Raw genomic sequence first — 27,381 nt, forward strand, 5'->3', positions numbered from 1 at the left:
ACAGACCTTTCCCAAAGAGTGCCACATTTCCTTCCAGGCATCTGTAAATTATCTTCTTCCTACAGGTTGCTCCTTTTGTGGCAGAGACGGTATTAGTGTGTCCCAGGCAAAGGGCCATGACTAGCCTTTGGTCTCGATCTTCACCTTCAACCTCTGGTGGCACAGGTGTAAGCACTGGGCGCATGAGGTTGGCCTAAGAATGTTCTGCATTGGCTATTACCTACTCCTGAGTGAGTCTATGGCAGTGAAGATGTTTTTCTTCTGAGTTTTCCTCCCATTCAGTCTGCTACTTGAGTAACCACATGGCACAGGGAAGTCGGGCCACTGCTCTGTTAGACTTACAGTCTCTTGGGGCTTGAGCACTGTGTTGAGCATCATCCCAAAGGATGACTGAGGACATCAGGAGTGTATTCACATCAAGTTCATGCCAGTGGCGAGCTAGACAACGCCAGAGAGCCAGCCAAGTGAGCAAAGACCTGAACCATCACCTAAAGAGCTGTCCTATGTGCCTCATTAAGGTGACTTATGAGAAGTAAAAGGACATTTCTGCTTGTTAAACCATCTTAACAGCCTGCCTAATGTGGCATTAGATGGTGGTGACAGGGCTGCAAGCAGCAGATAGTAAAGACAGAAGAATGGGGCATGTTGTGTGCCTTTCTGCTAGCTGAGGTTCTGGAAAGGTGTGGTAGGACATAATCTGTGCTGGTCACCTGGAGTTGATCTGGGTGGTGAGAGAAGGGGTGCTGTGTCTCATGTAAAAGGAGGTGTCCAAAACAAGAAGTATGATGTGCACTGGATGTGCTTGTCCATCTCCACAGATGGTGAAGAGTTATCAGTACATCGAGGTTAGGGTGCCTGATTTTTCAGGGCAACAGGTAGGATAGAGACACCCCATCCCTGTTGGACTATGCTTAACTTTGTTTCTGGCCTTAAGGGCCAGTAGTCCATCCATTTCTACCTGCTTTGTCTTGGGTTTAAGCCAGTCATAAAACACAGGTGGAAATATCAACTTATTCTTTTTTTTTTTTTCTTTCAAAATTTCTTGAATCCTTTGGATGAGAGTGGTCAATAAGCAGGTATCATAATCGTCATTCTCCACCTCATAGCACAGAGACTGGTGTCAATCCCACCTCCTGCAAAGTAACAACTGCGTGGAGATGGTGGTGTGAACGGCAATAATACGCCATCTGACTCCAGAGCTGGAAATGCTGACATAAAAGCCAAGGACCACCCATTTCAAAGCAACATACTGGACGGACCTGAGGGACTGACTTGCCTTGAAAACACAGAGAAGCACTTGCAAAGAGATGTTCAATATAAGGCAGGCAATTTACCATTAAGTGTGATTAATTTACATTAAGATAGATTAAATCTGTTATTTCAAAAGAATTCTATGATCAATTCTCTTTAATTCATATCCACTTATGGTAAAGTAGTCAGATTAATCACAGAAATCATTTGAAGTAGCTATTTCCATAAACAAGCAATTAGGCACTTTAAAAATTATTTTAATATAAAATTAGATATAGTCTTCATTGATAATCTTAACATTAAGCAGAGTGCTGTTCAGTCTCTATTCTTGAAAGATTTCACAATTGGAGCCATCAATTGTTAAGAAGAGCAAGATGGACACATAAGCACTCATCCAGCCAGGCAGCAGTGACGCACTCTCCCTGGGCAGATCCTTTCCAAAGGGGACTCTCTCTCTTCTAGTATGACCCACACAGACGCCCTACCTGGGTGAGGGCTCATGGGTTAAGTGTGAATCCCCATCTGATTCCACCAGGTTCAAGGTGCCGAGCTTTCAAGGTGGCCTATGCAATTAAACTTTGGGCTTTCTAGGGAAACTATTACAGAGGAGAAACAAGTTATTTATAAATATGATCTGTACAGTGGGCCCAAGTTAATTTGAAGATGAGTATTTCCTCTCCTTCTAAGGGTCTGGCAGGATGCTGTGCCCACCTCCTGCGTATCCCAGTGCTCTTCCCACCTAGTCACTTACAGCCCCAGCTGAAGGCAGGACAAGCAGGGACAAACCCCTATGAGCTCTTTTGAGAAGAGAGAGGGGTTTGGGACAGGTGGTCTTCCCAGAAGAGTTGTGTGGGCTCACAGCTGGTGCAGGGCCACTGGCTGTGGGGGAGCAGCCTGGCTGTGGTCTGTGCATGCGAGCTGTATGGCTCACATGAAGGAATGCTGTGTGCAAGGGAGAGCCTCATCTGGCTCACCACCTGCCATGGAGACCGAGCTCCAGGCTGGCTGAACTCTCTTGTGAGGGATGTCTGTAGTTGCCCAAGCTAAAATAAATTTTACAGCCCAACAACAACTTTTCTGTTCCTAAATAAATATGAATTTATAGAAGGCCCAAAATAGCTATCTCTACATCTACATTTTTCAAGCTTAAAAGACAGTACAGTGTATAAAGAAGGTGTAAAAATAAAAATGGAGAATTAAAGTGGAGTGAGGAAAGCACAAATATTTCAGTAAAGGTGTAGAAAACTTTCAGCTTTGAATAATGCCATCTTAATATCTCCTTGAACCCCTTTGGACTGGAAAGGGCAATATAAGAAATTCTCTAATGGTTTATTGTGGATGATACAAGCCCATCACCTGCTGTGGTTTCCCAGGATGGAGAGGAGAGGCTGCCCTGTTATCACTGTGGTGCCTAGCACTAACAATGAGCCATCATGCAGTTAAGATCCAGGGGACTGGGTACCGCTCAGATAAGCAGCACTGAACTTCTAGCCTTTAAAGAAGGCCGAAAGACAGTTGTTTCCCAATTGAATACACACAGATGTTTTTCTGCTGTAAAAAAAAAATGTATTTTGCCAGAAAAATGAGGAAAAAGGCATATTATTTCTGTCAAGCCATGCATAAAACCGCAATCTTTATGGTTTTAAACGATAACATTCATTCCATATAAATGCAGCTAATTGAGAGAATCAGGATTACACATATCAATAACAGATTTCCTGTTTTCTTGTTAAATAAATAGATGCTCTTTGATTTTTTTGTTGTTTGTTTTAAACAAAGAAAAATTCATTACGTTATATATTATTTGGTGGGTTTTTTCAATAAAATAAATATTTGGGTACAACAAATATTTCCATAAATAAATATTAGTGTTCAACAATATAACCCTTCCTTTCCACCATGTGACTTTTTTTTTGTTTACAGCTATTGTTGCCATGCAGCAGAATCACACACATCCCTTTGATTTCTCATATTTAAACATTTCCTAAAAGGCAATGTTTGGAAACACTGCAGCAGAAATGCCCTTTGTAGGTAGAACTGAGGAACTCTGAACCCTTCCCTTAGTGTCAGTATTAGAAAGTTTCTATACTTTTCAATTCTTTGCAGCGATTTTCCAAACTTAAGAGAAATTGTTTTAGAGCCAAACTGCACAGAATAATCCTAAACTAAGGCAAGAACAGCTGGAAGCTGTGATTTACTCAGCATCTTCATCTCACACCATGTTCAATGGGAGCAAAGGGAATTCAGGAATCCCCCAAAAATTCCAATTTCTAATGAAGAACAATGTTTTGCCCTATTTGATTTCTCCTGAGAAAGCATGGCTACACAACTCACTAGATCCCTGTTTAATATTAGTTTTGTATTTCATGCCGATTCATCATGTGGCAGCTACATATTTTTAATAATCCTCTGACCTGTAGCACTTCTGACCCAGGACAAAAGCGTGGCTGCACTGTAGTAAATAGCAATACTCCCTTGGCGTGCAACGTACAGCATCCTGACCCAGAGACCATTTTTCCCCCACCCACACCCTGCAGCTGGTTGAACATGACACAACTGCCACGTGTCAGACGGGACAGAGCAGGTCCAAAGGGCTATCTGTTTCAATTTCATGTGTTTCCAGTTTTGAGGGGGATACATGTGGCCCACAAGCAAGAAATCGCTCAGCCTCCCAGAAGCGAGGCATTCCGGGAATGCCGCTTTTCAGAGCCCTGGAAATGTAGCTGTTTCCCAAACAATGTGGTCTGAGAAGCCACGGCAATGATCCCAGTTCTGGGTGGAGAGAGCCGAGCCAAGAACCTGCTAGGGCAGGGCTTTTACCTTGGGCACTTTGAATTTATCCAACACGCAAAGCGCAGCAGACAACGCTCCGGGTTGAAAAACACCAGCGCTGCGGGTGTGCGAGCACACACCGATGCAGCTCTGGTTAAGGGGTGAGGCTGCTGCAGCGGTCTGAAGCACGTCATGGTTCTGAAACCAAGGCAATGAGGCAAGGAGACAAGGAAATAGGAAAAAAACCCCACAATTACTGCTGCAAGTATTGTAATGACTTGCTGAGATATTTCAGAAAACTTTATTGAATCTTCCTTCCCTGAGTTCAGCTGCTGCACTGAATTTTTTCTTTATTTTACCACGAGGATGAAATAGAAACAATTTCAACCTCTGATTTGCTCTTCCTGTGGTATTTAAAAAATGTGTTCAAGTTTGTGAAATACATCCAAAACTTCTTTTTGCAAGGAATCTTTTCCCAATGGATTTCTCTTCTTTGTGTGTTTTTTTCTCACAGAACCACCTGACTGTCCTAAAAGTATTAAATGAGAAGGGGAGCAGGGATCTGAATAAAATGAAGAATGTTAATAAATTTCTCATCAGAAACAGCTTGCTCTAAGTTTCTAGAAATTTAAAAAGTTGTTGGTATCTTAGTATCTTAGATTCTGATGAAAGAATCACATTTTGTACAGAACTCCCACAAAAGTTTTGCTGTCAGCTACGAAAACAAAGCAAAAAGGAACACTGAGCAAATGAAGCAATGGTGAGGCTGTGACACATGTGAACACCTGCGGCTGTGTTTCTGGAAAGCACTTTCCAGATTGGAGCCAAAACCATTCTTTCCTGTCCTCGGAGGAGTCACTAGCCCTGTCAGGAAGAAATAGCACTTGTTTAATTCTGTGATGCCATATCTTCACAGCTCTCCTGCATTCAAAACAGCATCTTTCTCAGGGAGGCAGGGTCTGTGCTCAGCTTAGCCCTGAGGGGGCTAGAGCAATGCTCTTTTCCCCATTTTTACCATTTTTTCACATCATAGCTGTGCCCTCTCCCTTGGAAGCAAAAATTCAGAAACAAAAATTCAGAAAATTCCCTCCCCCTTTCCCTCAGAAACAAAAAGTCAGAAACTACTGGAGCCTCTTGTAGCACAGATGGTGTGGCTGCTGTCGAAGCATGCAACTCCTGCTTGCCTTCGATTAAGTTCTTGTAAAATTGAAGAAAATATTTCGTTGAAATATCTCAGGCCAGATATATTTTTCTCATTTTGCAATGTTATAAGCATCTCAAAGCACGCCCAGGCTCTCTGAAATGGTCACAGACTGGTTGATGCTCTGTGTGGCTTCATGTTACAGATCAGGGAAAATGCCCTTCTGCTGAAAATTTTAGTAAATTAGGACCTTGGATTGCCCAGTAAATAGAAATTAACATCGTATCTCCACAACCAGTGAAGGAAGGGAATTGACTTGGCTGTAAAATAACCCCATCAGGCCTACTGGGGTGTGGGAGCAGGAGAGGATGAGCTGGGTGGTCGTGGCCGGGGATAAGGTGGGGGAACAGGGCAGGAGTGCCCTTAGCAGCACATCAGTGTGGTGGTGTGGCCACATCCTGAGCTCACATGCACACATCTTGAGCCTCACCCAGAAGGCACCGCTCTCAAAGGTAAAATCAGAGTTTTCAGAGTTCGGCCTTGGGCATCACAGCCCTGTCACTGTCCCTGGAGACAGCAGCTCCCACCAGCCTCCCTGGGCAGCCTCAGCTAGATCACACACATGGCTTTTCCTACATTCACAGAGCAAGACCAGCACAAAGTTTCACTGGCTTTCATTTTCTTTTGTCACGGTAGGGAAAGAGGATCATCATCAAAGAGGATAAGGGCCATTAAAAACTCAATATTCAGCTACTGTGATTGGTTTATGGCCTCATTTTGCAGCAGGCTCTTTATCAGGTGTGTGGCTTCATTGCCTGTCCTGTAGCCCACGCACTTCAGGAGTTTGTTATCTGCAGGACACTCTGCTCCTATTCCCAGAAGGGCTGGTACCTGACACAGGAACTGCCCTGGAGTGAACATTGCATGAGACCCAGTTCTCCAACCTGTTAGACAGTTTTGGCACTCTGTCTCCACAGATTTCTGAGAAGACAGAAGGAAAAAACCTAGGGGCTGGAGATCAGACCTTGCTTTTCTGATAGCTTTTACTGAAAAGCTAGGGTGTTTTACAAAGCACTAATGCATGAAAAGAAAACAGTTGGGCTTAATTTTCTGCTAATTGCCTGCCCTTGGCCAAACCCAACTAAAATTTTGTGATACCCCTCTGGTGATGAAACATTTGTTAGCTCACACCTTCTAGACAACAAGAGCAAAACAGTAATGCTTGGAAAATGCCCCTGCTGTCTCCTCCACAACATGGCAAAAGCTCACACATTTGAAAACTGTAAACATATTCCAACTCACATTTATTCATGTTACTGCTTTCACATTGATGTGGTGCAACATACTGCTTGTTTCAGATGGGGCCACCGACATGCCCCAGTAAACTCTTGATTTCTTTCATACCATGAATTAATACTGTACTCAGAACATTAATAAATACTTGAAAAGTCTGTAAATGACCTACACTGATCTCCTTCGTAAAAGCATTTACCTTATTGAAATTGATTTATTTTGGTGTCAAAATATATTATACCATGAACTGCTGGATGCAACTGTCTGGACAAATTTTGTGCACCTGGTATGGTCTTTGTCACTGCTGTAAGTGTGCCCGAGTTCAGGATTGAGCAGAAAGTCACAAAAAACCTGCAGAGTCAAACTAGATTTGATCTTAAGATGCTCACTTTGCTCTCATTAAACACAGCAGGTCTCGAGGCAACGCAGCGATTCCCAGGGAGTTCCTGTGGGCTGGTGCTCAGTGATCTGCTGCTCCGGTGATGCCTCAGCCCAGGATGAAATGCTGGATGCCTCAAGCTCCTCTGAGCTCTTGAAGCACATCAGTCTTCTTCACATGCACGTGTGTGTGCTACTCACCATCCCCATGGAGCAAGAAACCAAGCACCAGTGCTAGGTACGTGATGTGGCGGTCCCTGGCTGTGCCCTTTAGACGTAGCCGTCGTGGCAGACATGGTTGCCATTGATAAGGCTGAAGGTGGCCAGGGAATGGTTGGTGCTCTTGAGGGAGGTCATTCGTGTGGTGCTCCTGGCCATGCTCTGGGACCGGATGAGGAGGCGAGCTCTGCAGCAGAAGAGCTGGTTGTTGAACTGTTTCCGAAAGCTCTTGCTGAGCAAGTAGAGAGCAAAGGGGTTGACACACGAGTTAGTGAACGCCAGGATCCGGGCGCAGATGCTGGCGATGAAATGCAGCACTGAGGTGTCCACCTCCGAGTAGTGGTAGGACCGGTATAAATAGATGATGTGAGTGGGAAGCCAGCAGAAGGCAAAGAGGCACACAAAGACCAGCACTGTCCTGGCCAGGCGCTTGCGGGATTCAATCTGGGAGAAGAAAGAGTAGTGCAGATTAGCAGCCATTCCTAGCTCAGACCAGGAGCTAAGTATTTTTCCCGATGCTGCAGCTTCGGGGGCTAGAGTGGAGTGGGTGGCATGGCCAGAGCAGGGCAACATGGACAGCACGTGAACGCAAACAGTGTAAGGAACCCTCCTTGTCTGTCCTCAACCCCCTTTTCCAAAACCAAACAAAATTCGATCTCAAAATTTCTTCAATAAGGAAGTAGTATGTCCTTTCCAGTGTCGGGATGAAACTCCAGTGGCTCGTCGCTTTGTAAAATCCCAGCCCAGGCATAAAAGTGCAGACACCTGCATTAATTACCCCCATATAATATATCTGTTATTATGTGATTTTTCCATGTTAACTTATTATTATTACTATCATTATTATTATTGTTATTAATTATGGAGTAGGGGTCTGGGATATTTCACAGAGCCCAGAGGCAGGGCTTTGTGCCTTGGGGCCATGTGGTGTATGTACACAGCCAGCAGCTCAGGGCCCTCAGAGACTGAGTGCAGCATGCGGAGGCTGGAGGAGGCAGGGAAGCCAAGAGAGAGGGAACTCTGTGCTTGGAGAAACACCCAGGCAGCAGCAAGGCAGGGCAGACCCTTCAGCTGGAAGAACTGGGACACCAACGAGAAGGTGGGTGTAGGCGATGAGTAGATGGATGGCTACCTCTAGTAGCGTAATTTGATATTTGGTAGAGAATGGTGGTTTTCCAACACCAGCTAGCACGCAGTGTAACCTTCACACAGACAAGCCACGCTTTTGTTGTACTTTTGTCTACAGGCTTGGAGTCAACCCAAAGGTATTGCTCAACCGAGGGGAGCTGAGGTAAACTGTACCTTGCCTTTTGTCTACCAGCACCACTCACTAAGATAACAATGCCGCTGAAAAACACATCTGTCTTCCTAACGAAAGCAAGTGCCATGACAGAGGTTGCCCAAAAGGAGAGGACAGACAGACTTGCCCAGAAAGACCTGCTGAAATACACCGCTCCCTGGGAGAGGTTGTGCAGCCAGAGGTTTCGCAAGCACGGGAAGTGTAACACTGCTGACTTTGCAGGGCTTCTTAATGTTCTCTTTTCTGGCAATCTCTGTACCTCTTCCCAGGCATCCCCAGGGAATCTGTTGGCAGCCTGTATTTCAGTAGGACCTGAATGGCCTGAAACTGCCCCTAGTCTTTGCTCCTGCCATGGTATGTCCACAGTGCCTGACCAGGTTCCTGGGACACTTGTACACCCTCAGTCCCTTTCCGAGTGGCACAGGTACATCAGAAACAGCAGGAGCAGCTCATGCAGGCTGATCTTTCCTCAGGACAGCTGCAAGCAGGGATTAAGCAAGACAGACCTGACAAGCCCATTTTGACTTTATTTTGTGCCCCTTTAATGGCACCACCTGAAAACCTGCCATTAAGCTTAGGAAGGATTGACATGTACCAGATGATAACATCTACAGAGAGCAGGCTGAAAATTAAATCCTTTGAGAAAGGGCTCTCCTTGGCTAAACCATATATTCTTTTTAAATGTATCCTTAATTTGATATAGGGCTGTTGAGAACACATCTGCACTATAAAGAAAGGAAGCAACGCAATAAAGAAATCGATACCAGTTATTTCAGGTGGAGACCTGTAGCTGCTGAACGCACTGCAGGACAAGAGTGATGGACTGATGGTGCAGCGGGGCTTTTTGCTTTCTTTAGAGCTCTCTCCCCAAAACCAAAGGGGAAAAGGGCTGCTTTTACTACTCGTTTTATTGTCACTAATCAAAACAGTCATCGACTCAGCAGAAAAATGGCATGCAGGGGAGAAGGATTTGTGCACCTTTAGAAGGGGAAAGGGATTTCAGGGGTCGTGCATCACTTAATGGGCAGAAAACAGAGTTTTCCAGCCCTGATGGTTTCACCTTATCATCTGAAGGCTACGTGAGATGATTGTGTTAGATCAGCCTAAGACGGGGATGTCAGTTGGGTGCAATTATATGGCTATTTGTTCATGAAGAATGGCTTGTGTCAGTTTAACTCAGCTTGAAGCACACCTCAGCTGAAAGGAAGTAAGGTAAGCAAGGTAAATATGTCACGGTAAAGAAGTTTAGAGACAAGTTACCCCGCTGTTGCTTTCTTACATAGACAGCCTAAGGCATTCAAATCTAAGCAGTGACATGAAATATCTAGTTGCTCATGAGGATTTGGATTTCCCCCTGGAGATTACTCTTTTTCTCTCCAGATGCTTACAACAGGAACAGTCAAGAAGAAACAAGTCTCCTGTTGAAAGGCTGGAATTAGGTTGGCCAAACCCTGGCTCAATTCCTTCACTTCAGTCAGGCGTCGCACGTTTTTAGCCAGAGCATGAAACTCAATTGAAATACATGGGTCCCAGCTGAGCCAGTCCAACTGTGAGATGTGCTGTGGGACAGTTTGGGGAGGTTTATAACAACCCCTACTCAGAAATTACAGTAACAGAAGTAACTCTGCTGTCAAGGGTATAAAGGGAAGATGAAAAGACTGCATTGTTCTGGAGAAAATGGCCTGATGATATGAATAAAGATGGTCTTAAGGTGAAGCCTGAGACTATCAGTTATTGGACCAGAAGAAGATAGACCAGTCAGACTTATTATGGGGCAAATAACAAGTGGACAGGTTACTCTGTCCAACACCACTCCCCTCCAGAGACCTGAGAAAAAAAGGCATTTTTAGAAGGACAATTATAATGACCAAATGTTTTAAGGGAAGAAGCCTTAATTCTCGTCCTGAGATTCCACACTGCAAAGATCACACCATCCACCATGAAGGTATCTTCAGTGAACCTGTGAGGACCCCACACTGTCCTGCTCTCTTCTCCTTTCTGGGAACCTTGGGCCCACCATGGTCTTCCTCTGGTCTCTGCTCCTCCAGTCACTCTCTAGCCTGCATTGTTTTCTAAACATGGCACAGCACCAGCAGACAAGAGCTGGAGCTGTGGTGAGTGTGAGAGGCATTGCCACTCTTGTGAAGCAGCCATATGCCTTCTGCCCTGGTGAACTGGTGCTCCTGACCATGGGACAGTCTTGCACAACAGGCTTCCCCCACCCCTGCTTCCCCATTGGTAACTCCCATTTTCTTCTCAGTCTGGGGGACCTAATTCCAGAGCCAATATTTACCTCTGTATGAAAAGGAACTGCTTCTTGGAGCAAGACTTTATCCAAGCTCCTTTCTCTGACAAAGCATTTATGAGAAGTTCTGACTTTCTGCTGCATCACCCTTCTGCTTCAATCTCCACACACTGTCCCCAGCTCTGCCTCTTTCCCTGTATCCTAGTCAATACCTTCCCAGGCTTTGGCATGGGTGTCCTGCTGTGTTCACCATGGTAACCACCCTGCCAAAGTCTCTGAACTTAGAAACAGGAGAAGATGCTTTAACTATTTAGAGCTGTGCCATGGCTACTATCAACCATTTTAATTCTTTCAGCCCATCTTATCTATTAAAATTAGTACAACGGATGCCATCTCTTCTCTCCCAGTGTAAATTTCCCTGTATGTGCATTCTTTATTCCTGGATTCATGGGGAATGTGGATTTTGGAAGAAATTCAAGTCTCTACCTGTTTTCTCACGTGCACGTTTCCTTCCACGGGGATGTTGTAAGCGCTGCGGATCAAGTTCTTAGCAATGAAATAATAATATACTGAAATGACAGAGAGAGGAATGATATAGAAGATCAGAAATGATGCCATTGAGTGGATTTTGGGATGCAGCCCATCAGAATGCGGATAAGGGGCACAGCTGACAAAGGTTTTATTAGTCCCTTTGTCATGAAAAGGGTGCAGATCCGAAAACACTGCTTCAGGGATGGCAAGCAACATGGATACAATCCAGATTATAGCAGCTCTCACACAAATCTTCATCAGTGCATGGGATGCTTGGATCTCCATCGGCCTTACTATAGCTTTATACCTAAAACATAAAAAAGAAAGAAAGAATTTATTGTCCTCAAACCTCAGGCATTGCATCCTTACTTGTCCCTTTCATTTAGGAAAAAAAACACCCACAAAACCAAACAAAACCATACAAAATCCTTCTTTAATCAAGAATGTGAGGTTTATTCCTGGTCTTTTAAATTTTGATGTTTTCAATAGATTTCTCACTTTAAACCTGAGCCACCTGTCACGGGTCCATTCAGTTTCATGTCTATTGATTCTGAGTTCATTTAATTTGTAATCGACCCAACGAAGCCCAGTGCTGCCTGACATTAGTACGTATGTGTCCAAATAGCATTAAGATAGGAAGTGCAATCATAGACTTCTCTTCAAAAGCATCGAGCAGTTTACAACCCTTCACAGAACAGCGTGGAAGAAAATGGGATGGAAGCTTTTGCCACACATTTCATTTTGATATGTGAGCACACTGAGCTCTTGCAAACCAAATCTTATGTTTTCTCAAGCTGCAAAGAACACGTTGCCTGTTTTAATTGCTGTTTGGTGGCATAGCAGGCAACTACGCTGTCTTCCCAGCTGTTTGCTGTCTTCCCAGCAAACATCTTTTAACTCTTTCAGCATCTGTTCATGTCATAGCACTCCATTTTGCCTCCTGTGATGAGCATGGTACAGGGTCAAGTAGCTGAGGTGGGAATAGTCACCTGAAGGCAAACTGAGGCTGGACCAATTTAATCCAGTCCTCTGTGTCTGCATTAGGCTATGGTGGTGCCACTACAGCTGCTCAAATGCAGGGTATCAGCCTAGGCAGCTGCTATAGTCAATGGAGAGAAAGCAGCAACTCTGGGGTGTGATACCTCCAAGCCAGAAGTAGATGACTGAGTAGGGTGGTAGCTCCTCTGGAGTTGCCCCTCTTTCTGCTTTCTGTAGATGGAGCCCAAGCAATGAGGTGACTGGTATCATAGCTAATTTTTGATGGCTGAACTTAGGCATCAGCCTGAGGAAAGTAACTTTTCCACACTGAACATGCAGTATTTGAATAATCTGACACACTTTGAAGAGGGCACTGATGAGTATGCCTATATACCTCAGTGGAGTCATAGACCTAGGCAGGAAGCTGAGTGAGCCCTCATGCAAAGGTCTCACAGCAGCATTGTCTTCAACCCATGCAGTAACATGGACTCCAAGAGTTATGTGTCACATTGCATGCTCAGCTTGTCTGCAGTAGATGTCTGCATGGTCCTGGACCTCTGCCTGCTCTCTCATTCAGTCTCTCTGATTAATGTTTGATATTATAACCTTTTTTTTTCAGCTGAACACCTTTCCCAACCTGCTTTTACAGAAATTCCTGTAAAAGATTAAAAACCAGAGGTATGATTCATGTCCTACAACAAAGGCCAAAACTCAAAAAGAAAGATATGCCTTCTGAAGATTCAGTTAAATAAAAAAACTATTCAGTCCAGAACCTGTGTCAACTCAATCTGTCTCCAGTTGACAGATGGCCCAGACAAAAATGACTGGGTTGCCAATCTGATAGGAAATATGAAAGAGATGCTGACCTTTACTACTGCTCAGTCTTTGAACTTCTGTGCTCCCATTGTGCCTGTGAAGCAGCAACCTGCCTCGCGCACCGAGGCTGCCAGTGACCTGGCCAGGGTGGATGCCAGGGATCTCTGTGTCTTGCAGTCTCTTTCAAAGAAGCCCACACAAAGAATTTACACATGGGGCTATAGTAAGTGCAATTAATATAATCACAGTTCATGAGGAACTATGCGAATTCACCCCGTAGGGCAATCCTACCTTCCACCAGCCACAGTGACTCCAGTGCTGTCCCTCTTCTCCAGTGTCCAGGCCTCCAAGAGGAGTCTGGTAAGAGGGTTGCTTCAACCCAGAATGAAAAAATTCCATAACATATAATATGTGATCACTTCATTCCCAGAATGGAGGGATGGGGGATTGCTGGGAGCCCACAGAGTGCATGCTTCTTCACTGAATCCTGGAAAATGTCTTATACACATCTCTTAGGAACTCTATCGTGCTCATTCAATAATTGTTTCTTACAACCAAAACTGCTGAAGTAACCATAAACCACTAAAACGTGTCACACACAAGGCTTCTCTGTGGGAAATACTTTTCCCACTGTGGTTAATATGCCAGGGAAACTGGAAAAGTGTGACATTATCCTTGTGTTTTAATAATAATGTAGCTAACGATAAAACCACCTAATGCACTCTAAAACTTCGACTATGCAAACACTGGTTAATACCATACACTTAGCCCCAAAGCTGCAACTTCAGATATAAACACAGCAGCAGCTTTATCACGAAGAAAAGACAGTTACAGATATGCTCTCCAAAGACACAGATCAAAATAAGGCCCCAAATGGATGCTAAAGTTTCCTAGATGCCACTTCTCTTGCTGGTGCAAAATATTGATGCTCCTCAGCTGAGCCAAGAAAATACATAACAGCTGAAGTATAAGCAGACTTTGCCTTCAAAGCCACACTGCCTATATGTTCCTAAGCTTAGAGATATGAAGAGTTGCAATTTTGATCTCACACTGGGGAAGAAAGGACCTTATCCCTAAAGTGGAAGCTTCAGTGCATCCCTTGTGGCTTTTTTTCCTGTCGCCTTCACCACTTACATGTGCCTGCTGCAGCAGCCACAAAAATTAAATTAAAACAGCTAAAGCATGGAAGAAAAATCAGATGTTTTTCTTGGATTTTAACTTAATTTATCTCCATATGTCTCCCCGTCTGTTTTTTGCTTTTTTAGGGAGGTATCTTCGAGCTGTGTGGGGAAGCTGGTACTGAAAGCAGCCCGAGCTTGCTTTCCTCCTTTATGTTTGCTTTGTCTTTCCCTTGTCCCTTATGTTAGCAATTGAAGCTAGTATAGATGGCCCATACAACAGTTCTCACTGTACATATTGTGGGTTTGGGTTTCAAAAATGAGGCAGGGGTTTTTTTTTTAGGCTGGGAGATACCACCTTCTACAGTATCTTTACAAGTAGTACAACAGTAGATCCTAATTTCAGCCAAAATAACTTGTGTCCTCTGTGATAATAGTACCTCTGTGGCCACAAGCTATCAGTCTTATAATAGAACATACCAGTGTGTGGCTGCAGATGCTGCCAGTGGCAATGGGGAAGAAACATCCCTCCCTTATGACAGAGAAGACAGCAGGTCACACAGGTAGGCAGCTGTCCAAGATGTTCCTGGTGGCTGAATACAACAGCAAGGATTGTCTAGCAGTTATGTTCTAGCCACTAAGTGTCCCTCATTTATTGAATTTGACCTAAAAAGAGCAGTAAGTTTCTTTCACAACTCTAAGTAAGAGAAAATGTCTGAAAGAGGCTCTGCCACAGAGTGCTGCCCTTTTCTATTGGAGTCTTTCCAAGAACACCTATCTTCCTGCATCCAAACCTCATGCTTGCAAGGAATATGAGGGGGGAAAAAAAAAAAGAATTCTTCCCACAGGGAAAAGGGAAAAACAAATTTCCCAAGGCACTTAATTTTCAAGGAAATAACATCATCCATTACTATGTCCTACACCATTTATATATAAAAATGATCCTGGGCCCCACTCCTGAATTTGTATAACTGTTAAAAAAACCCCAAGTGTATTAAAACCTGTTCAAACAAAATTTCAGAAGGTTTGCCTACCCTTGCTTCATCACCAGCCTCACTGTTTAGACTGCATCAGGCTGGTGGAAAGATTTTGCCACGTTGCCGCTTTCTGTTTTTTTCTCTGAAGAGAGAAATCCACTTACAAACTTTTAAATCTGTTTAAAGTGAGCTCTATTTTGAGATGTTGGGCTAATGTGAACCTGAAACTTAAATAAAGGAGCAGGGATTAGTTGGAATGGACTGATGTCTTACAAAAATAGTCATGTAAATTGCTGTGAAGTGAAAATGCCGAGTTCTTCCCAGCTCTAGAAAATGAGCTCCCGAAATTGCCACCACTTCCTATTGTAATGATGAAAGAACGGCCTCTCAGTCAGCACGTCCCCATATTTCTTCTGTTCTCATCTGTAACTGAAAGAGGGAAAAAATACGTACAATTCACAGTTCCTCTGATCCCCAGTCATCTATTCCCATTTGTAAGCTTAATGCGCGCACATTGATCTTGTCTTGGCCCATGAATAGACTGAACAAAACCCTTCTCATTAAAATTATGTAATTATGTACTACTAGGATCACATTATTGTTTTGCCCACACAACATGAAGGACTCGCTCAATTACCATGCAAAAAAAGCCTCAAGCAACAGAGAAAAAGTTGATGCTAGGCGAAGACTGCTTAAATTAAGAACTTGGAGCCTTGTTGAGTCTGAAGTCCCACTTGGAAAGCAAAAGAAAAAGTTTTGCTAAATATCTGAAGAAATTTATGAGAGATGCAATGCCTAAAACTTTCTTTATTGTTCCCACTATACATGTTATGAATATTTATAGCTGTGAAGACAAATAATTCAATAAATCCACAAAACTGCTGGACTGTCTAACCCATCAACACACTCCGACAATCTATTCTGGGTCTGTCTGCTTTCTGCATACTTAGTTAAGATTATCATTATTATGCATGATTCTTGGCTGAACATCTGTTATTAAAATCTTTACTTTATTAAATTGCATATGGGCATAAAGATGTCTCTAATGGGCTAGTCTTACACACATTGGCAGGTACTGCCTACTTTCTTTCTCTTTTTATTAATTAACATTTAAATAGGAAGAAAAAGCATGCTTTGATGAAGGTGGAGTAGTTCTCAGTTTTTCAAGTGTGTGTGTGTGTTCAAATTTCAGTCTGTATACCTGCATACTGCTACATCATCCTGGAATTTGGATGAATGGGAATCTTTGACCACAAATGACTAGGTCAAAGTTGAGACACAGTGTATTAGAGACCACTGAAATGCACTGCACATTGAGGAAGGGGAGCTGAAATAGTAACCATTTCACAGCAACTCTGCTATTCCTAATCATGACCACCCAGAGGATTAAGTATTTCCGAAATGAACTATGTTTATGGAAAACAATGTATGTAAAGGTTACTGCAGGAAATAGTGGGTGTCCCATGGATGATGCTGTCCCCTATTGGAAAGATCTGCTCTGTACCCAGGGTATTTATTCCCTGTAAGTGAGCTTCAGCCAAGCCTCTCAATAAAACTCGGATCCCAAGTGAAAAATTTAAGTTACAGCTTGTCACAGTCCTTGAAATTGGATGTGAGACCCACTGTCTGAGGGACGGGTGGGACCCATTTATTTAAAAAAATCCTTTGACTTCAAAACCAGCGAGTTCCCCCATGGAGCCGATGCTTCAGCTCCTCAGTGCACATTTCTATGTGCTCAGTGCTCGGTGCCTGGTACAGGCAGAGGGATGTACCCATGCTCACACTTACACCCTGGCCGAGCAGCTTCCTGGTGCCAGGTCTGCAATGTGGTCTGCTTCCAGACCTGAGCCTGGGCCACCAGGCACAAGAAACAGCAAGTCCTGGTATTGCTCTCCATCCAAGGCTTTGCTGTCTTGGCCCAAATATCCAGGATATTCAATGGCTATAGAATCAGCCATAGTTCTCTTGAAGGAGTAAATGTGCCCTCAGTGCATAAACCCAGCATCACTGGGTAACCTAAACATGTGGACTAATTGTTGGCTATCTCACAGAGCCAGTTATAAAAATTCATTGGAGTTTCTAAAAGTGGCAGTTTCTCAACCAAATAAGTCCTGCCCATGATAAGCAATAAATCAATATTGTACCTTGTTCTGATGGAGTAAGAAGAGTTCATCATTGACCTAAGAATTAGCTGTTCCTTAAGCTACAGCAGCTGCAGTGTGCTCACCTTAATTTTGTGCAAAGAGAATAAATACAAATATATATCTATATGTAATTTTAGAGAAATGGGTTCCCTCACATTAAAAGCAGTTGTCAGATCAACTGATTGGGAACACAAACGTAAAGAGGACAACCCAGCCTCTTCCCTTGTCTCCCCCACCTCTCCCTGAGAAAAAAACCCAAACAGTGCAGGACAAAAAGCTGCCCTGAATAAGAGAAAATGAGGAGTCATGTTAAAATCTCAAAGAAGTAATTAAAAAAAATCGATATACAACAGATGGGAAAAAAGCAAAAGTAAATGACAGCAAATATCGGAGTCTAAAAATGTTGGTGACTGATAAGAGAAGCTGGAAGAGCCAACAAAATATCAAAGGTCACTGTGTTACAGACAAACGTGCATTTTAAATGCATCAGGAAGAAAAAATAAATCAGTAATTCAGGCACATACACAAATGGTGAAGATATGGACAATGATGAGACAAGGTGAAAAGCAATGACTAGATATTTGTCTTTAAGAGCAAACGAGGAGGAGGTATCTATGCCGTGTGTGCAGTGCTATAGATGTAGCAGGAAACTTGTCAGCTATGTTAAAGAAGATGTGAGCCAACATCTGCTATCACAAAACACTTTCACACCAGCAGGCCTGAGTAATTTACACCTAAGAATATTAAAGGAACGAGCTGGAGAACAACCAGTGTTAATTTATTTTATTTTTTTTAACAAATCTTGAAAAAGTGGAGAAATTCCCAAGAAGCAGCTCCAAAGTTGTGATGTTCAGAAAACTGTGAGGTGTGATCAAGAAAACTGCAAGTATTTGGATTGCCCAAGAACAGCTGGATAGAGTAACGGAGAGCTTAATTAACAGGGGACAATTAATTTATCTGTCTTGTTAACGCATGGCAGATTTAGGGGTTTTAAAATTTTTGTTCACGCCATTGTAGGTGAAGTAAAAAGGGTGTGGGCCAGGCTGGTGTACAAGGGAGGCACAACCTGCATGGGCACATTGCCATGGATGTCTAGGCATGTAGATATGCACACACGTGTGCCCACCCTCTCCTGTGCATGCCCATGCAATCTCAGCCCTTCTCCCATGGGACAAGGGTTGAAATTAGTCGTCCTGGCCTAGGAGGTGGAGTCATGTTAGGAGGGGATGACAAGCTCCATGACCTCCTGGTCAGGTCCTCAAACATGCCAGTAAAAAGGTAGCAGATGTGTGGAGCCATTTCTAGCCGGGGTCCTGGGAACCTGCTCTATCTGCCGTGTTATTTATCGTGTATATCAGCTGCCTTGAGCAGGCTATAAAACCTTCGCTGGGAAAGGTTGCAGATGACACAGTGGCTGACCAGACTGTAAAGATATTGCAGAATCATTGGGATAAATGGACATAATCTAGCAGAAGCCATTTTAACTCAGCCAGGTGTAAAATATTATACTTAAGACCCAAGTGAGCAGATAATGCAGACAAAGTGTGGCTCTTTCAAGGAAAGAGGACTCCAAGGGAAGACACTGGAGTGTCTCTTCTGCACCTGAGAAAATGAGATATCCTGTGCTATTCTTGCTGTGTCATGGCTTTAGTGTAACCAGTACCTGAACTAGCTAGTATAAAGATAAGTCACTGATACGATGCTTAAGTCCTTTCTGTGGCTTCAGTAAGCATAGATGTCATAAGAGACCGTCACCTCCATGTGAAATTTCAGCTGCATGTCAGGGCTGAAAAATCCAGTGCTATCCTTGACTGCTTTTACCATAGAATCACAGTATGGTTTGGGTTGGATGGGACCTTTAAAGATCATGTAGTTTAAAGATCATGTAGGGACATTGCTCACTAGATCAGATTGGGCTGAGCCCTGTCCAACTTCACCATACACATTCCAGTGATGGGGCATCTACAAGATCTCTAGGCAAGCTGTTCCAGTGTCTCACCACCCTCATTGTAAAGGGTTTCTTCCTTACGTCCAACCTAAATCTACACTCTTTCAGTTGAAAACTCTTGCCCCTTGTCCTGTCACTACATGCCTTGGTCAAATCTCTTTCCTACAAGTCCCCTTTTTATATCAAAAGGCCCCAATAAGGTCTCCACAGACTTCTCTCCTGCAATGCTAACTTTCTCAGACTTTCAGTTGTGCTATTGGTTAGGTTATTTTGCAGCAGTTAGAGGAGAGATAAATTTCAATTTGAAAAATGACCTACATTCTTTGCAGTGAGAATAACTCGGTGTTGGAGACACATGAGGGGGAGAGAGTGATACCTACCCCTTTGGTCTGAACACTCAGAAAGTTACCTTCTTTCACTGAAATTATCTGGTTTAGTCCAAATGGTATGAGATACTCATCAGCCTTTGTGCATGGGTTGGCGCAAGGACTGCTGAACTGCATGGCTAGTGCAGTAAGTGCTAACCCAGCCTTAGCATCTCGGGCTTTCCCAGGTCATTTGACCATCCATGTCTAAATCTCACTCTTCGGGGGGGCTGTCTGCAAGTGTGAAGAAACAGGATTTCCTCTCAGGGTGTCATGGTAGTGTTTTCTCTCCTGCCTTCCCACAAAGCTGCAGAGACTGGCCACAGAAGGAAGTCAGGCAAGGACAGGTTGGGCAAAGCTCTGACGTTTCTCCCTTTCACACTCCACAGTCTTTGGCACTCTGGTTAAACTGATCACTGGCCTGGCGTCAAGAGGGAAGTCTCCTTCAAGGAGCTGGCTTGCTGCCTTTCTGCCCCAGGCACCATCCTTGTTTTCTGTCCCAGGGTACAGGCTGGTCTTCTGGATTTGGAAATCCCCTGCTCTACCCGAGATTGTACGCAGTAGGCAGCATGAGGGCAAATCAAAGAGCCTGCTATGAGCAGGAGCTCAGACAGGGTCTAATGGCCCCTGGTGTCTCACAGGGCATTGGGTGAGCTGGGCATGTGGGTGCAGAACTGTGAGAAACAAGGATTGGGGGCTCAGCAGGGCGAGAGCTGGGGTCTTTTTTAAAAATAAAAGGAAAATAGGTTGATGGAATGGCTGTCCCGTGAGCCAAGCAGCTACTGGATGTTTCATTGGATGTACAGGACAGGCCTTAGTAAAATCTCCTTTCACCCTGCTTCTCCTTTCTCAGCCAAACTCCTACTCTTCTCGGCCAGGCTGCTGTCCACCTCTGAACACCAAGTACCAGCACCTGAGCTGAGGGGACCATTGTGGGCGATGCTGACGTCCCAGCCCAGCACATTCAGTCTGACACACAGTCGGCAAATCCTCCGCAGCCAGTCACTCTCCTACTAGCGGTGTGTACAGCACCTCGTACCGCGAGACCATGACAACTGATTGGGGTTTTTAGGTTTTACTGAAATGTAAACAATAGGTAATCCAACATTTCTTCCTTTTGATTGCTTAAATATTGACAGTCTCCAGCACATTAGCACTGACTCTAACCTCGGATTTGCGCAGCAGTCCCACTGATATAAATGGGAGCTCTAATGTTCCTGGTTATACAAGTGCATCTATTGTATTTTGGCCATCTGCTCGGGCTAATCAAGATATTCAGAAAGTTTGTGCTGTTTGATCTGTTTCTCTTGGTGCAGGCGGACACAGGGGCTGAGGAAATGAGAGCTAAACCCAAGGGTGTTAAGAATGTTTACATTGCATTGGCACAGCGGCCAGCAACACAGGATCTAAGACTCTCTACATTGGCCAAGACAGAAATGTGTATCTCTGTCTGCACGTACCCTGTGCCATCAGCAGAGGAAGAGCAGCAGCACAGACGCTGCACAAGAGGAAAGAGTCAAGGAGGGGCTGCCCAGTCCCTCAGTGGGGAGGAAGGCTTTGGGACGGGTTTTGAAGCCCCTCCATTTTCCTTCCCTTGCTTGGACGGAGCGATGTTCTGGCTGGGATCACGTCAGTGGATGCAAAATGTACATGAGGGAGTATCATACTGCCGACTCGCATTGACTGGGATAGGGGCTGTCTTGGTAGTTCAGAGTGGCTTTTGCCATGACCCTTTCAAAGTCTTCCCAAGGCTGAACAGGAAATTACAGTAAATTTCCCCAAAATAGTGCCTTTGGTGACCTGAAGGGATTTTGGTGAATGCTGTGACTAGACTGCCCAGAACAAATTCATAACCACTATGAACCTAACAGTTTGCAACTGATGTTTCTAAAAAACAGCCACAAATGTATTACTCTGTAAATCAACCCAATGGAAATCTGTTTTGGCTTTCCATAGCTTTATTTCAGGGTTAATCCTTAATCCTCTTGTGGAAACATAATCCAGTGATTGTAAAATAAAATAAATAAATGATATGTAGGTATTATTCCTCCCTTGATACTGTACATAGTATTAGTAGTAGGGAGTGGAGACATCCAAATCACAGAAGAGATGATTCTACTAAACAAAGGTTTTTGCATATTTAAAAATATCTTTCCAGACATTCTAGATTTGTTTCTTTCCTTCCACTACTGTTTTTTTGGGAAAGAGACTTGTTTGAAGTTTTTTATTTCTTAGACAAACAAACTGTCATAGGAGTTGAGAAGAACATCAAAAGCTGTAGCTGTGACTTACTCCAAGGGACCCAGAGCAGCTGGAAGCACCACAGCATCCCTGCATCCATCCCTGCATCCAACCACTGTGGTCACCATTTCCAAAGCTAATGTCCTCATTTCAGGTCACAGGGCTCACATGTGATTGCAATTCCTGCTGTCTGCAGCTGGTCTTACCAAGGTAAGCCACCTAACCTCACCTTTAGTGTCACCCCATGTGTCTCACTATGTTGTCACTTCCTTCCACCACAGGCCAGAGGGAAGCCCCAGATGGCAAACACTGCTGCAGTTTTCCACCACTAAAATCTCCATAATCCAAGGTGCTTAAAATAAAGATGCTGCTTGCAAACTCCAATTACTCGTTACACTTCACACTGCTGTGTGCTTGTAAAAACAGCATTACTTCATAAAGCTTTCGCTGCATGAGTACCAGGGCATTTAGATTTTTTTACCATCTCAGCAAAACAGTGGGGAAGTGTGATGGGGGCTTGACGGCTTGGGTAATTCAAATGCAAATGTACAAACCTTGTCACTCATGGGAGAAACAGTCAATTAAATAAAGACATCTCCCATGACAAGGGCAATTAAATGGGCTGGTTTTCCTCTTACTGTGCAAAGATTGTCCTTAATTTCCTGTCACTTGCTGAGCCAGCCTTGGCTTTTCTGCCTGGGCTACCAGCCCAGGTGTGGCTGCTCTCACAGGCTCCTCCATACCCCTTCCACTTGCACAGAGGAGGAGGAGAACAGGGACACAGGGGAACTCCAACTCCCTCTTTGTGGGGACAAGCTGAGAGGCAGCTGAAGAAATCTGCTGCCTCCACAGAGCAGAGCAGCAGGGCAGACAGATGTCCTTCCCCTGCCAACCCCATTTACAGTCCTAAAACACACAAACACGCATACACACACATGGGCTGCTTGTTTCCTCGCTGCTGTATACTCAGCCCTGGCGCCTTATCACTCATGGAGGGTGGCTGTAAGCACACCACAGGCCTTAACCCTCTCCTGGCCGCTCCACAGGTTTCTAAAGCTGGCAGGGAAATGGGTCTCGCCAACAGCCCCCACTGCTCCTACAAATGCAGCTATACAGACGCAAGATCCACGCACCCAGAGGAGACATCCCAAAGAAAACAAATTTATAATCTATTTTAACCCTCCTTGGCCCTTTTTCCCACACGGTCTTGAATAATTTAACCTTAGTCTGATGGGATCTCATGATTGTACACAGAGACAGCCTAAGCACCAGGGACCCTTTGTGTGTGGCCTACCTAACCAGACCTGTGCAGGCCCGCTCTCGCGTGCGTCCACGTGCACACAGAGCAACTTGAAGACCAGGAGGCTCCTGCTGCAGGAAGAGCTGAAATCAGCAGTCTCTCTCTCCATTTCCACTTGTTAAAAGTTTGCATGTGAGCAGCCAAACCTCTGGACAGCAACGAGGTCTCAGCAGGTCCAACCACCAGGCAGCTTTAGGTTCTCTGTGGTAGAAGCCAGCGCTTGGCTGAGCGCTTGCAGATGACAGATTAAGTACATTTAACCCCAGCCAACACATGGGAAAGTGGAAAGGGACAGCATAGAAGTGTACTTCAGGAAGGAACACCCTTGTGCCCATGACGTGAACAGTGCAAAAATCTGTTAGAACTGGGCCCCTCATTTTCAGAAGGTGATCCAAAGACACCAAGATGATTAATAGAGTTGTTATAGCATAGAATCACAGAATGCTTTAGGTTGGAGGGGACCTTTGAAGGTCACCTAGTCCAACACCCCTGCAGGAAGCAGGGACATCTTCACTAGATCAGGTCGCTCAGAGCTTCATCAAGCCTGACCTTGAGTGTCTCCAGGAATGGGGCCTACACCACCACTCAGGGTAACCTGTTCCAGTGTCTCACCACCCTCACAGTAGCATACATGTCTCGTAGCATACATGTCTCATGGTAGCACATGTGGCATGGTAGAATATGTCCATTACTGTCTCTCATGTACTGCACCTGCCTATCACACCTACCTACCGCCTTTCATCTTGTGTTTTGATTGTCATCTTTTGGAAATGACCCTGTTGTATCAGATTCCAATGCTTTTCTTTACACAACAGATCTCGGATCCTAGAGATGCCAGATCTCTCTAAGCATCATCACAATACCTTCAGTAACACTAGCAGTCATTCCCACTTGCTTTGTTAATGGAAGAAAATGAACTGAGGGGGTTTTAGTATTTTTTTTTTTTTAATAGAAGATAAAAAGGTCTGTGGTGCAGTGACAAGTTTCCCTTTCCTTGGAGGCAATGGCATGTGATGCTATTCACAGCAGATGGTTTATGTTTCCCTCTCCCATCATCCATGGCTTTGATTCATGAGAACAGGGACATTCACGTACCTCATGCGAGCAACTCAGATAGGGTTCATGTCACGGAAAATTAGCCATCATATGGCTAATGGGCACCTAATCCATGCTCAACAACACGGCTTCCTCTATACCCAAGGAGGAAGATAGGTCCTGCTATAGTGATTCATCCTGTCTCCTCTGGAGGTGTCTCTATCCATGGCCTTGGGGACACCTTGCTGACTATCCTGGAGTCGCTCCTCACCTCAGACAGCAAAAGCCAAGTGAGATGAGTCATGCCTGAGCAGTCTTACCTGCTGCACTCCTGAGTCTTTGTGTTACCCTGGTCTCACCACCACACCCTCGTCTTCTGCAGGTGTTACCATGCAGGGCTGAGCTGCTGCTCAATGCAAGACCATTCCTGACCTCTGAAGTGGTTGTGTATGAAACCACTCCAGCGTTTAAGATTCATAGGGCTCATAAAGGCAAAGGTTTTGCTATTATCTCCTTCTGCAGTGGACAACAGATGCATTAGAAAAGGGCAAAATGCTCCCTTGGAAATGGGAACATAAAGCCTTCTCCCATGTGCTTGCCTGTCTTCCCTAAGTGCCACTGGAAAGTGTGATGAAGTTTACCAGTTTACCAGTGCAGCACGATGGTTAACAGGGCCCAGATAAAGCTAAAAATGAGAATTTAAAGTCACCAGAACCCAAGCTTGCCACAGGTGTTGTTTTCTGTTGTTTGCTCACTTCAGGCAAAAAACGCTATTGATGTGCTGCTCAGTAAAAGCATTTGCAATGTTTACTTTATGTGGCACGTGATCAGATAGCAACAAATCTCTCCAGCATAATCTTCCTTATGAAGCATTTTTCTTTTCCTGACACTCCTTAACACAGCTTACATTAAAGCTTTTGAAAGATGAGTTTCCTGGAGCAATGCCTACTATTTTTCCAATATTTTCTTTAGAGCAGGCAGGGGGGTCCAGCCACCACATGAAACTCAGGAATGAAAGCATAGGTCCTTTGCTAGAGGATTTGTGCAACTCTTCCTATTTTCCCAACTCTTTTAGGGTGAGTTGTGTGAAGACTTTTGCCTACACAAAGGCCTATTTGTCACCTGCTACTGGGGCAGACAGTGCTATTTTTATACATATACCAACATGGAGGAGTTAATGAACAAATTGGCCGTTCTGTCTCTGAAATGCTATGGAGTCACCTGGTTTCATTGAGACCACACACTCTATACTGAAATACATGTGCAAACTACCCTGAAAACTGAACAAAAATAGCCTGATGCTTTAAAGTTAGATTAGGAGGAGAAACAGAGAGTGGCATGGAAGGGACTACTTAAAGCAAACCTGGTTTCACTCCTTTGTGACCAAGAAATACAATCCCCAGGACTTTTATGAGGAAAACAAAACTGAAATAGTTTTTCTTGTTGGGAATCTTAGTACTTCTCTGAGATTCTGTAACTTTAGTATGGTGACAATGTATTCCTTATGTCTTTCTGAAGCATTCAAATCAGACACAAAATTTCCTGGCTTTTCTGATGTACGTAGCAGTTTTTATAAAAGCCAACAGTCTGATAAATACTCAAAACCTTTCCAGAAAAGTAGGCTTCATGGTTCCAAATAACATTTAGATAAAATGTCCTTTAAATTTAAATCTGAATGCTTTGAGACAGTTTTCCAAAGCCTCACAGAAATCTAAAATAGAGCTGGCTTTTTTAGAAGCATGTAATTTGTTAAAATCAAACTTGTTTTCACATATTCTAAAATAGCATAGCTATTACATGTTATTTTTACCCAATGTTATTGGAAGACTAAGTTTCCAAACCAACAGCAAAGATCAATTTTGATTGGGCAAGGAGCAGAAGGTTTAATCAAGGGAAATATACTGGCTATAGCAAACTCAGCTGCCTGGCTTCAGGCATCTTCATTAGAATATTTGGAACATATTTCACGAAATAGTGCCTCATATGTAATTAGCCTTAAGGAAGCAAGCCACTAGAAAGAATTGATTCTAACTGCATTTTAAATTGCTGCTCCAGTGCCTTCACGCTCCATGAAATATGGATCAATTATCTTTTGGGCACATGTGAACATGCTATCTTTTAACAGAGCCTCCTTCATTAGTGGCATTGTCTCTCTGGTCTTTAGTTTTATCTGCCCTTGTGTTTTGTTTTTTTTCCTTTTAATTAAGCTAGACTATTAGGTAAACAGCACAAACACTTAGTTTAGCTTAGAAAAGTATCCTGCGTTCACCCTGCCTCTTCCTCCTCAAGTTCTGTGCTCATAACCACCAGAAATTAACCAAAGTTGTTCTTTTTCCCTCATTAGACTAAAAATGCACTTGTTACCTGAAAACATGCATTCGTAACCGTGTGCTTTATGGAGTCATAAATCTGCAGGCTTCTTTTCAAGGGTACAGCAACCAGCTTACCTGTCAGCTGAGAGAGCAGTGAGAGTGAAGACTGACACCCCTACAGAAGTGAGCTGTATGAAGGGGATAAGTTTGCATCCAGTTCTGCCGAACAGCCACTCGTCAGCAAGGTACCTGCTGGCATCCACGGGCACGCAAGTCACTAAGAGCAGGAGGTCTCCCAGAGCCAAACTGGAGATGAACAAATTAGGGACGTTTCTCATGGATTTCACGGTGCAGAAGATCTTAATCAAAGTGATGTTGCCGATAAGGCCTATCAAAATGATGATCCCGTAGATGGTGGGGATGGCGTAGAGGAACGCCGGGTAGAACCAGTCGTCACCAAGGAGGGAGAGGTTTGCACTCTGGTTGACGGAGATGTTGTAGAGGATGAAGTTATCTGTTTCTAGGTCTAGCAGAAGGCACTCTCCAGATGCCATTGTCCTACTTTGCTCTTCTCAGAAGACAACTTTCTTCTTTGAAAATCCTCAAATAGTATGTCTTGCTTTAATTTTGCTGCTGCTGGCTGGCTTTAGTCAGTCAGAAAAGTTTAAGAGTCCTGTCATTTTGTGAAAGTCATATCACTGTCACACATCTTGAAAATAAGCAACCAAAAAGCAACTGCAGCTTGCTTAACAGTACTGTTTCCATAAGGTGAAGGGAGAACATCTTTTAGCATAGTTTGAATCCTGAAACTTGCCTTTTCCTCACTGACTTGCCTCGCTGTTAGGTATTCCTCAGCTCTGGAAGGCCATTTATCAAATTCAAAGACCAGTAAGCGGGAGGCATTTTCAAAACCGAGGCTTGTTAAATTCCCAGCTCCACGTCTGCTGAGCAGGACCGAGTCCAAAACACGGGAATCACAAGAAGCAAGAACTTTTGGTAGTTGCCGTCAGGCAGCAT

The 27,381-nt window shown here is 44.0% G+C and overlaps 1 protein-coding gene across 1 annotated transcript; it reads right to left on the reverse strand.

Moving 5' to 3' along the window:
- Nucleotides 1-7,105: 7,105 nt before the first annotated feature.
- GRPR (gastrin releasing peptide receptor) lies at nucleotides 7,106-26,918 on the reverse strand (the record flags this gene model as incomplete). Its single annotated transcript, XM_084261970.1, has 3 exons — nucleotides 7,106-7,498; nucleotides 11,086-11,437; nucleotides 26,500-26,918. 3 exons carry the CDS (start codon nucleotides 26,916-26,918, stop codon nucleotides 7,106-7,108), a joined length of 1,164 nt encoding a protein of 387 aa, XP_084118096.1.
- Nucleotides 26,919-27,381: the final 463 nt, after the last annotated feature.

The sequence above is a fragment of the Gallinula chloropus genome, assembly GCF_964237585.1.
Source record: "Gallinula chloropus genome assembly, chromosome: 1".
NCBI lineage: Eukaryota > Metazoa > Chordata > Aves > Gruiformes > Rallidae > Gallinula > Gallinula chloropus.